This window comes from Belonocnema kinseyi, chromosome 5, assembly GCF_010883055.1.
Source record: "Belonocnema kinseyi isolate 2016_QV_RU_SX_M_011 chromosome 5, B_treatae_v1, whole genome shotgun sequence".
NCBI lineage: Eukaryota > Metazoa > Arthropoda > Insecta > Hymenoptera > Cynipidae > Belonocnema > Belonocnema kinseyi.
The window spans coordinates 39,352,375-39,365,767 of NC_046661.1; the positions used below are offsets into that span (position 1 = coordinate 39,352,375).

At 28.9% G+C, this 13,393-nt stretch overlaps 1 protein-coding gene across 1 annotated transcript in view; it reads left to right on the forward strand.

The window, feature by feature from the left end:
* Positions 1-1,954: 1,954 nt before the first annotated feature.
* The window catches only part of LOC117172284 (coiled-coil domain-containing protein 22 homolog), a 63,098-nt gene continuing 51,659 nt past the window's right edge, over positions 1,955-13,393 (forward strand). The window contains exon 1 of the mRNA XM_033360040.1: positions 1,955-2,394. Coding sequence (XP_033215931.1) covers positions 2,345-2,394 — 50 coding nt within the window. The 5' untranslated portion in view covers positions 1,955-2,344. The remainder of the gene's footprint in view (positions 2,395-13,393) is intronic.

A 13,393-nucleotide genomic window follows, 5' to 3' on the forward strand; every position in this document is an offset into this window, starting at 1 on the left:
CTAAATTCTATCGCGCATAACCAAGATGACGGATTAGCGGGAGAATTCAAATTAGTTCACGAATACACGTGATGTTACTAGGTGGAATGAAGTTATATAAATGTTACAAGATAGCAATATATGTCAAAACAATACCTCTCTCTGCCTTAGGGTTCAAATAATAATTATACTTATAATAAATGCAACGTTAGGTCAACGCTATTTTAGTACCAAATATGAGTCATAGTTAAGTATCTTTATGATATTAAGGCGCAATAAGACAAATGTAAAACGTAATAGCTAAGGACTTTGGACTTACGAATGTTTATATTTCAATCTTATAATGAGTCACATTATGACTTATTTCCTGTAGGCGGAGTAAAATGACCTACTTTATTATTGGATAAACAATGGGAAAATTCCATGACGTCAGCATTTCCATTGGTTTTAACCAAAAAGAGAGGGAATCCCCACCCAAAACGAAGGTAATAAGTTCGCTTGCACAACGGGAAAACGGCAGATTTTTTGTATCTCGGATCTGCAATTTTTACCTTAAACCTGCGACAATTAACTTAACAAATTTAAATTAAATTTATTCTGAAACTATGTAATAAAAATTTAATCTCAAATAGAAAGCTCAAATTACTTAAACGCGAAGCGCGTCGTCGCGATCGGCTCTCGCCGAATATTATAAACAAATTATCAATATGTAAATCAGAAATTGTGTAACAACCAACTCAATTGTTTATTAGTTAAATATTTATATGTGCACATAGAGTATAACAATGGAACATTAATGACTTCAATATGCTAACAATATACTTTGAAGTGATAAATTAAATCGAGTTTGATTTCAAAACCTTAGTGTTCTCCCGCTTATGATTTTAATCATACAGCGGCAACAACGAATCAGCGTCCGACTACAGTAGAATTAAAGTCCTACTACAGCGCCAGTGACGTAACAATAGTGTGTCGATGATCCGCTCGTCGAGAGACGAGTGTCATGGCTTTCATTTAAATGAGAGGCAAAGCAAAAGTTGTTTTCGTGCCGTTATATACTATTTTTTCGTTGTGGATAATTTTGAAAAAGATACATATATTTCGAAGCCGTATTTATTTCATGCATAATATTTTATTCGGAGTTACCTTGCATATAAACTTTCCAAAAGTGTTTTTTTTTTAATTTGAACAAAAGTAATTTATAGGCTAAGTGGTGCCTATAGCAATTCTGTAATTTTTGTAAAATTAATAATATTCGTTGTAATCATTTTGTAGATAATGTGTGTTATACGAGGATGTCAGATAAAAAACAACAAGAATGTGAGATACAAGGTTGGTGGAAAGTTGGATCCGTTATCGGTAATATTGTAATTCCTAGAAAATATAGAAGTTTAAATTTTAAATATTTTAAAGTGAAGGGTTTTTAATTTGGGCATTTTACAATCTAAAATTATGAGAGTTATAAGTTTGGCAATTAAATATTCTATAACTCTGATGCATTCAATTTGAAACTTTCAATTCAAACAAGCATCTTGAAGTTGGTCAAAGAGGTTAATGAACATTATTTTTACAAAAGCTTTCGTGCAAAATGTTCTGCAACAATTGTAATTGTTACAGAACGTTTTTATAAATAGTTTTGTAAATATTACTGGAACCTTCATGTAAGATTCCGATTTTTAAATTACATAAATTTGGTAACATCTCAATTTCGAAGTATTTTATTATTCAAATTTAGCGCTGAAATAGGCGGTAACTCTTGCGGCTCTTGACGATAGTACTCCGTGCATCTTTGTGGCTCTCGCAGATATTTCACTTAAAAGTCAGAACATCTATTCAGAAAAAGTTGCCATGCTTTCGTAGCACACAGTTTCTTCTCCTACTATTACGTGGTCTATTCATTCAATAGTTTACATAGATTTCCTTAAAAGTAATTTGAATCACCCGCCTAAAATCTCACAGTTTCGAGAGTTTTGCCCTTTGCTCCTCTCCAACGTAAATGCAATTGTATTATAATTACATATTATACATTTTTACGTGCAGAAAACTACAGAATACGTAGACATAGGGTCAAATTTATTATAAAATTAAAATTGCTGTCTTTAAAAACCTTTTTTGCTGCATAAAATTAAAGAACTGCTGCTTTTTACAGCGGTTAGCAGTGATTACCGGTAATTACTGATATGATAAGATTATACCGCGGTCAGGTCGAGCAGCGTCCATCAGTACTGCAGTGACGTCAACAGCAGAACGCCACCTAATTTCCAAATGTCAAAATATTTATTCGAGTTTATTCCGGAATAGGGTTAGGTTTGGTTGGTGACTGTGTGTTGATTTAATCGAATTTTCCGAAGTTTTTAAGTATATCATGGAAGAAGTTGACAATATTATTATCCATTCTCTTCGTCAAATAGGCTGGTAAGTATTTTTCTAATGTTTGATAGAGAGATTTTGGAACCCAGAGATATCTTCTTAAAATTCGTCAAAAGTTCCGGTTATTTTGCGCTGTCAAATAGTTGTTGGTTCTTGTGTTGACCTTTGACGTTTATTTAGACTCAATCGCGAATTATCGTGTCGAAATTTAGGGAAAAGAGAACAACTAATACCTTTAAATAATGCAATTCGAGCAGAATGTTTTTATAAAACGTTGCAAGTCTTAAAATGGTTTTTTTTTTTTTTCAAATTTTCTATTAATATGATTTTGAAGTTTCTTTTGTTTCTACTTGTATATATACAATCAAATTTTAATGCGTTGGCTATTGGCTAAAGGGAACTTCATAACCTTTAGAACCTTAAGAGTCTTTCATAACCTCAAAATTCTGTTCCGTCATACACTGAAAATATATTCCTATAAAATATTTTAATTGAATAATATATTTTTATTAAATAGAAAAAATAAGAGATTTTTCAATTCAGTGTTTTATTTTTTTTAACTATAACTTTTGTGTTACAGGGATTAAAAGTATTATTGAAGATCTCAAGAATTCGGTATTCAAATGTTTGTTTAAAAAGAAAAAATCTAATTTTAGGAAACGAAACCTAAGATAACATTCTATAAGAGAATAATTCAATATATTATTGAACAACTTAAATTAACACACTTTTGGATGAAATTTGAAATATAAAACTATATGCAAAAAATAGAGGAAACGAAAGAAAGGAATCATTAGCACGCGAAATGCAGGTTTTTATAGTAGGATCATGCCTCAACAAATTTAGAATACCAAAAGCAAATTTTATAGTATTTTTCTACACTGCACAAAAAAAATTAATTCGCATAATCTTAAATAATCTTAAATTGTCATTGGTTTGTCATGTCTTTTCTGAATATTTGCAACATTGCACAAGAAAGCTTAAAAAGAAATAAGTTTTTAAAAACATATCATCAAGGAAGTCGATTTGAGCAAGGTAATTGAACAAAATAAGTTTAAAGAAGAAGTTTATGACAATTGAAAAAAAGGAGAAAAAAAGAAGAGACAACCAAACCACCTCGCTCTCTTTTCTTTATTATTTCAATGGATTCTACGAATATTAGGCTATTGTTCGATTATCGTTAAGAAAGCGTCTATCATCTTATTACAAGTAAGATTATATCTAAGGGTTTATCTTTCCACTACGGATAAGAATTATGCTAACTTCATTTAGCTACATTTTCAGGCGGAATGAATAACCTATTATTTGTCGAAACATTTCCTACGAATTCAAAACCCCAGTGTTTTGTATTACAGTTTGTAATGTAATTTAGTCTCCTATATATTTCAAAACAAGAAAATTTTAAAGATTTCTATTTCTTTAAGCACTTCTACGTGTTCACTAAATTTAATACAAAACGCAGTTAGCCTAATTCTTATTCGTAGCGTAAAGATAGTCTAAAACTTATTTGTAATAAGATGATAGACGCTTCCTTAACGGTGACGGAACAGCAGCCTAATATTCGTAGAACCCATAGATTTATCCGTCTTTTTCTATACTGCCACGACCCAACATGTTTCGAGGCCTTTTAGGCTTCCTATTTTCAAATAGTTAATAAACAGAGACATTACTGTTCTCAAAAATTTGGTTCTTGGTCAACTTGATCAAATAGTAATTTTTGATAAACATGCGTAAAATATGTGATAGAAACTCGAAGATTTTAACTCTAATTTGAATGATTTTTAAACAATAAGAGAATATTGCGGAAGATTTGAGTTGATTGCAAACATTTTTGACTATCGTAATAGCAAGGAATGTTCCCTGCGCGTGTAAAATATCCGCCACTTGAGGACGTTCCAGTAGAACGTTCAAAGAATAAGTTATTGTTATTATTAGCAATTAATATCCGATGAACCGTAAGTGATATGTCAAAATTGATGTCAGTTTATGATACGGATATCATATTACAATGTAGTATATTTGCGGTACTCAAAATATTGTGATAGGACAGAACTCGATTCAACGTTTATTTCACGCTTAGGCGCTTTGTGGTCTTGTGTTATTTGTGATTTATATTTATTACAATCGTTTGTAATTTGTTTGTATCATATAGGCTCTCCAGCTTAAAAAAAATCATTTTAATTAATTCAAGTTTCCTAATTGTATTTAAAAATTCATTTCCTTGGTCAAAAATACAAGTATTTTATTTGACATTTTTTTTTTGTGTGAAAATTTAATATCTAACTGGACATATAACTTTTTCAATTTAGGTTCAAAATGTATCGCTTTCTGGTTAAAAAATCGTGTATTTTGTTGAAAAAGTTGTCTTCCTTGCTAGAAAATTAATCTTCTTGGCCAGTGAAAATGAAAAATTTGTTAGCATAAGGTAGAGATTTCTTGAATTTTTATTTTTTCCTTTTTTTATCAAGAAAAATCTTGAATTTTCATACTGTTTTTTGAGATGTACATTTGACGTATTTCTCATGGAAAAAATATTTTTTATAGATTTTTGTGAAAGTACCACTTGTTCACATTAAACTGGGAAAGAAGAGTACAATGTTAAATCTTTTGATTAATATCACTTGAGTTTTTTAATCCCGCTAGCAGTTCGCTCTTGCAATAGGCTGCTCCTAACCTTATAAAATTTCAATAAACTGTCTTCGCATTTTACGTCAGCAATGGAATTTGATAACTTAAATTGAAATTAATACAATACTTTAGACGAATATTCCTTAATGTTAATGTCCATACTCATAGAAAATAGTGAGTTATAATTTAAAATAATAACTTAAAAATAAAAAAAATATTGTTACACTAGTCTCACTCAGAAGCAGAAAAGTATCATTGAACTGGTTGCACTTCACTTTCACCACAAAGCCATCTTCATGAAACTTATAGGCTTCCAAACTTTTATATGCTATATCACTTGTTTTGCAGTGTAAAAACTGAGATTAAATTAAATATGATACTAATCCACTATTGTCGCCGAGGGCATTGAGCTTACATTTTTACTAAAATCTATTAGGATTTTAAAAATCCATAAGAGCAATACGAATCAAATTTTTCGATTTTTTCAAGTTTTTGTATATATCGGGTCTTGACATCTCCCGATAATGTTTTCAAATATTCACTGCATTTCGAAAAAACAAAAACAATTTTTTTAAACTGCGGCAATACATGAAAACTATAGGGGCATCGGCAAGCTGTTATTCCCTCGATGGCTGCTCTGAGCGCGTGACGCCTTAAGTGAGAATGCTCTATTGCGATCATAAATGTTCCCTGCGCACATTCGCTGCCGCCCCTGTACTATGATCATGGAGAATAGACATAAGGTGACCACAGTCCTGTACATTGACTTCACCAAAAATGGGTATTTTTGTATCGTATCTTATGTACATAAAGCATCGAAGTGCTAGATCTTCTCGATCGCGGCACCAGTGTGGCACACATATCAATGGCTGCCGTCATGGCCCGTGTAAAGATGACATCCAGGCTCAAAGAAAATTCCTAAATCGTTTAAACAATTTATAGTGCCATGTAAAAACTGTTATATTCAAGTCAAAATTGATTGCAAATCTATTATGTTTAAGCGTACAAGATTTAAAACTATTAGGTTATTAATTTATTAGGTATTTTTAATTTAATAACCCGCTGACTTCACTTTGTTGATTGCTGTGGGGAAAACAATGGACCAAATGCATGGGTTTCGGTCCATTTTTGAACTATATTGCTAATATCTTCATAAAAACTAAGTTTTTCTATATAAGTGCATTAGAAAAATAGTTTTTATTTTTTAAGAACTATTTAATGAAATAATAAAATATTATTATTCATCACGAAGATATTACAAAAACTCAGGTTTTCCCTACTGATAGAAATCTCTGATCTATGGAAGATTTTGAAGTAATTTTTTAATTTTGCCAGATTTTCAAAAAATTCAGGAAAAATCTAAGTCCCAAGAAAATGACAAACTTGGCAATAAATTCCTGGAAAATTGTTTTCTCAGTTTTAAAAGTACCTATATTTAAAAAGATTTTAAAACAGTTTTTGATGTATAACTTAAGTTTTCTAATTTGTTTTCATGATTAGCAATAGAATAAGAATAAAAACTTATTTTTTAAATATGACCCACATAAGTTTATTTTATACACTTCAAAAAAACAAAAAAAAAAAAGTGAACAATTTCGACCCAGAAGTTAGCTATGCATATACATCTGAAACTTGTGAAAAAATACATTAATAGTTCTAGTGAAAAACTGAAAACAGTCCTGAATACCTCCCAGCAATATCTCAAGGAATTTTATTAATCTTTTAAAACAATTAAATTTCTATCAAACATTTTGTCTTAATTATAAATAAAAGTATTAGTCGGAAAGAAATTTCAAGTATAAAAATTTCAAGTATAACAAAATTTGTAATGATGTAAAAAAATTTTTTTGCCTTAAAGTAGGCTATTCGGGAATTTTTAATCGCTTTAACAAATGCTTGTTTTGTACAAAATAAATATTGAAGAGGTTTATATCTAGGGCGGGGTCATCATAAATTCACCCGCAGTACCTGGGACCACTACATAAAGGCGGACGCTTGTTTTTTCCTCAACGACTACCTGGGTACCCTTGAATTCCAGTGTGCATGGAACGACACTACATATGACCCAGAATTTAGCTATTTTGAAAGTTGTACCTTGAATTAAAAATACTGCAATAGTCCTGGCGTATTATTCGGAAAGAAATTTCAAGTACACAGGCAGATTCCTCACTAACATATCTCTAGGGTTTTTTTTTTTTTCAATTTGTTTGTAAAGGTTAATTAAAAATACTATTCTAACACATAAAAAGCAGAATGATAAGTCTTCGACCATAAAAATGAATATTTAAACAAAGCTTAAATTCATCGATTTTTACCCCAATACATAGTTCATTTCTTAACCAAAAAGATTAATTTTTAACAAAATACATGAAATTTCACAAAAATATTTAAAATTAAGAAATTCTTAAGCTAACAGTTAAACTTTCAAACAGAGAAATTAATCAAATCAGGTAAGTTCAAGATATATTTAGAAGTTTTGAAAAGATTTGAAAACAATTTTAAACATTTGAAACAAAATGTAGATTTTTGAAGATTTTAAACACAAAATTTAGAAGCTTTCTGAAAATTTATTTTTATCTTGCGATATAAAATTGAATAACAATGATTTTGCATTTATAAAAGTTGATCTATATTACTGTATTTAACTATGTTGTTGAAAAATTAGTTATTGAATTAGTTTTTTTACTGAAATTTTAATATTCTATTTTTGGTTAAAAACTGGTCGCTTTTAGTTGAAAATTCATTCCTTTGCTTGATGATTCAACAGTTTGTTCGCAATTTTTTCTCTCTAATGAAAGAAAATTTCTTACTTGAAAAATAAATTTTAAAAAATCGTCTTTTTCAGTTCGGAATATCCCTTCCTACGTCTTTCGTTGAAAAAAATGTTTTTGGAATACAAATTTGATTACTTGGTTTTAAGTCTAACTTTTTTGTTGAAAGTTAACTTTTATGGTGGAAGATACATTAGTAATAAGTGTGCGGAAACCATGGTTCGTAAATGTGTAGCTTCGGTTGCAAATTCATCAAAAATGCTGCACAAGATAATTACATTCTTTACGGTAAAATTAAGGGTATAAAAAATGTGATCGCTAATAACTTGCAAATTTTGGCTTTTAGGGGAGGGTGTGTTTATAAAAAATACATTGTTCATGAGGCCATAAATTAATAATGGCTCGTCGTACGAGAACATATTAAGAGAGTGAAAAGTTCAATCATCTGTCAAGGATTAATAAAAAAATATTATGTAGATTCTGGTAATTGTTGGTTATTATTTATATCAATTGTTATAAACAATTTAGCAAAAGAAACTATGAACAAAAAATTATGTTAATAATTTTAGATAAAACTTTCGCAACAATTTGAAGCAACATTATGACACTGGCTGATGTGGACGATTGTTTATTAATAAATTGAGGGTCTAAACGGTTTCCTCTTAAAAGTTACAACTTTTTAACAACAATTTAAGGAGAGGAGTTTTTATTCGATCGGAAGGCTACTTTTTCCTTTTAAGAGATCTATCCTTGATATAGACAGTGTACAAGTTTTCAATTTTTCTGAATTATAGATTCTGAGGTAACACTGCAAATGTGACGATTTTGTAAAAAGTCATTTGTTTATAACGCTATACATTGCAAACGGTTTTTCATGCGAAAAAAGTGCAAGACGTAGACCAGTTTAGTTTTTCTCAACCATGTTAAAAATGATTTTATAAATTTTTTTTGTCAATAAATAATGGAATTGTTTTTAAAAAATGTTAAAAATTGACCCATATTTCGAAACCCTACCCAAGATGTTCATAATCAGGTGCCTTTTTTTGACCTTACAAAAAAAAATTAATCTCGGGGATCTATTAGTGCATACAGAAGTGTTAGTGGCTACCGGATTAGTTGTCAATGTTACGATATTGAACCCTTAAATTCAAAACCAATTTAAATTTCATTGCTAAACTTTTTAATTATTTAATATTTGATTCTAAAATTCAGAATTTTTAAAATTAATTTTAATTAATTATATTTTTAATGAATTAATGAATTATTTTAATTTTGCACCTTTAAACCTTTTTTTAAAATTTGAATAATCGAGAAAAAATATTAAATGTTAGTAGACACTCTATTTTTTTATTTTTACTTAAAAAATTTAATTTGGGAACTATCCCGTGCGCCAAGGTGAACAATAGGGTGGCTCAAAAACACTTTTTTAAAGGACAACGATCCCCCCCCCCCCCCCCCAATTTCATTCCAAATCCGAAAAAGGGAATTCCATAATTTTTTTCGATTTTACCAGGTGCCGGTTTTGACTCAAAGTTTCCCATGCAAAATGCATGGGGAAAATGACTTTTTTGAGTTTTTGGAATAATTTTTTAGGGTTTGAAAAAATGTTAGAATTATCCAGCGAAGAATTTCATGTATCAGACATATGTGTTTGACACTCCTAACACACCCCCACAAGTACCTGAAAACTACCCTTAAAACAAAAAATGTCAATTCTTCATGAAATCAACATTTTGAGCACTGTATTCTGTTTTTTCTTTTACTTCAAATTATTAATATTGGTCTAGTAGAATATTTAATTTCATTGGTTAATTAATTTTTAATTATTTAGGCAAATGGAATTTGTTTAAATTTTTTGTTCGATAATGTATTTTTTCCCCTTAAAATTATTACTATTAGTCTAGTGGAATATTTAATAACATTTGTTCATTACTTTTCAATTGTTTAAACAAATGGAATTTGTTTAAAGAATTTTTTGTTTTAAAATTAGTTTTTTTCCTAAAAATGATTACTATTTGTCTAGTGAAATATTTATTAATAATATTTCATTCATTTTAAATTATTTAAAGAAATGGAATTTGTTGAAATAATTTCATTTCGATTTTTCTAAAATAAAAATTATTACTGGGGGTCTAGTGGAATATTTATCAGTAATAATTTATCACTGATTAAAAAAAATTAATCGAACAATGTTGATAAATCGTTTAAGATGTTAATTCTGTTTGTCTACTTGGTCATAATCAATATTATAAAAATATTGATTAATTTTTAAGATTGTGAAAAAACGCTCTCTAGCTCCACTGGGATATGAGCCCAGGTCCTTCAGATTGCCGATCCTATGCTCTACCAACTGAGCTACGGAGAGACGAGAACACTTTCCTCACAATCTCCTTACAAGAAGAATGTCAACGTCATTCCTTATACTTGTAATATTTTTCTTTCTAAACTTGAAATTCATATATTATTATTGGCAATCTGAAGGGCCTGGGCTCATATCCCAGCGGAGCTAGAGAGCGTTTTTTTCACAATCTTAAAAATTAATCAATATTTTAATAATATTGGTTATGACCAAGTAGACAAACAAAATTAACATCTTAAACTATTAATTAATTTCCCTGATCAAAAAAACCTACATCAATAATAAAAAATGTTGATAAATATTTTTAAATTTATTTATTTAATTTTTAATAAGAAAAGGATTTAAAGAAATTCCGTTTGTTTAAACAACTGAAAATTAATGAACTAATGTTAGTAAATGTTCCACTAGACCAATAGTAATCATTTTTAAGGAAAAAAATGAATTTTCGAACAAAATTGTTTAAACAAATTCCATATGTTCAAATAATACAGAATTAATAAAAAATGTTGATAAATATTCCACTAGACTAATAGTAATAATTTTTAGGGGGATCAGCGAATTTTCGTGAAAAAAAAGTTATTCAAACAAATTACATTGGTTTAATTAATTGAAGATTAATTAACCAATGGTAATAAATATTCCACTAAACCAATATTAATAATTTTTAGTAAGAAAAGACGAGAATACAGTGTTCAAAAGGTCGATTTCATGAAGAATTGACATTTTTGGTTTTAAGGGTAGTTTTCAGGCACTCGTGAGGATGTGTTAGGGGTGTTAAACCCATATGTCTGACAGATAAAATTCTTCGTTGGATAATTCTCTACAGGTCCCCATACTTTCCCGTCACATTTTTTAAATCGTAAAAAATTCTTCTAAAAACTCAAAAAAGTGATTTCTCCCCATGCATTTCACATGGGAAACTTCAAGTCAAAACCGGCACTTGTTACAATAAAAAAAATAAAATAAAAAATTAGTGAATCTCTTTTTTCAGATTTGAAATAAAATGTGGGGAATCGTTGCCTTTTAGCATGCAAAAAAATTTCGCCATGCATTTTTGGACCACCCTCGTGAACAATCCATCGAAAGGGAAAAATGGGTTAAGGGCATGTGAGAAAACCAAATATCTACAATACTGACCTCACGTTATCAAATGACTGAACATTTGTTTGAACCTAAGAACTTTTTTTGTAAATAAAATATCGAGCTGAAACTTTGGAAAATGTATTAGAGTACAATGAAGTACGTTTAGGTACTTCATTTGTGTAGGAACTTACTAAAAATTATTTCATCTTTTTTCTGAACCTCGACATTTTTTGAACGAAAGATCTTTTTATATATATATAAAACATCGGTCTCAAATTTTAAGAAATGCAAGAGCCGGGTTTTTTGCATGATTTTCGTTCTTTTTCTCAAAAAAAACTTTTTTTGTTAATGAGGTCATTAATTTATAATGCATATAATCCTTTAAATCTTTATACAATAAATTGAAAGTTAATGAAATTTTTATTAAAAATAGAATTTTTTATTCATTATCTCATTTTAAAACAATTTTTTAAATTTGAAACCAAAATATTTAAATTATTAAAAAATAAATTAGTTTACGAAAACATTTTAAAAAGCAAGTTTTTTATTAAAAGAAAGCATTTAAAATAATTGTTTTTTGCATAATTAAATTTTTTTAATGAAATTAAATATGTAAACAGTTAAACAAGTAAAATGCAAACCAAAATTAAATACAGCGTTGGCAGCAAAAATGAAGCCTGCAACCTCCCGCCTACAAACACAATAAAATACTTTTAGGTACTTCATTTGTGATAGGAACTTCACTGGAAATTATTTAATCTTTTTTCTAAACTTCTAAATTTTTTGAACGTTCGAACTTTTTTTTATGCATGAAATATCGGTCTCAAACTCTGAGAAATGCAAGAGCCGAAAGAAAACTACGTTAATTTTGCCGATGGAATTGCCGATAAAATTGACAGATGATACATTTTTTTAAATATCTGTTATTGATAAACTTTATACTTTAACATAGTTTTCTTTCGGCTCTTGCATTTCTCAAAGTTTGAGGCTGATATTTTCTGTATAAAAAAGTTCGAACGTTCCAAAAATTTCGAGATTCAGAAAAAAGATTAAATAATTTTCAGTGAAGTTCCTATCCAAATAAAGTAGCTAAACGTACTTTACTGTACTCTAATACATTTCCCAAAGTTTCAGCTCGTTATTTTATTCACAAAAAAGTTTTTAGATTAAAAAAAAAATTCAGTGAACTGATAAAGTGAGTTCGGTAATATAGGTATTTGCTGTATCACATGCCCTTAATCGACCAACCGGAAAATATATTTTTCTATGCATGACCGATGGAGAAACTTTGAAAGTTTGAACTTATTTTTCTCAAAAAATACAAAATAAACAAATAAAGGAAATGATTAAATTAAACTAAATACAAAAACTATGGAAACCTATACATTTATTAAAAAGAAAAGAAAATAAAAACATCGTCAAGGGCTTCAAAAAATATAGACTATTAAAGTACACAATAGTTCTGTGGATTTCTAGCATTGATTTATATTTATTCATATTTAAACGTAAAAAGATACTACGTGTTATCACAAGTGTAGAAATATAATATGTATTTAAATGAAATATTTATTGACTTTTTGATATAAAATATGGCGCTAGCCCTCGGGTGTCGAAATGAAGTGAAAAATATTGAATATTAGCAAATGAAAGATTTGAATAAAGTTACATTTTTGAATTATGAGGGATAAATACATTTTTGTTAGATTGAGTTATTTCTTATTTCAATTTGAAAATTTTTTTTATTTATAAGATTAGCCATATTTTTGAGTGTATTTAAATTTAAATAAAAGTTAACTAAATTTTCATATTCACTTTTCTACTCATTTACAAAAAAAATTATAACCTAAACAAAAAATAAACTTTTCAATTTAAATTTGTTATTACTATTTTATACTAACAATTTTACATTTAAAAAATTACCCACGTCTTAATACACGCAGGATCAAATATTTAATTAACCAGAATTCGACATTTTAGAACCTCTTTGCTACATTATGGGACTAATTTTGATTTCAAAAAGTCTAGAGAGTTTTTTAATATCAAGACTTTAGAACTAGCAATTAGATTATTGCCATTTTGGATTTCAAACACACTATGATTTGGCGCGACCGAATATGTAGTTGCCTGTCGCGCCTCTAAAATTATGTGGAGGAAGCTATCGATACATATCGCGCCTCTACAAGTATGTGGCCGAACTTAAAGC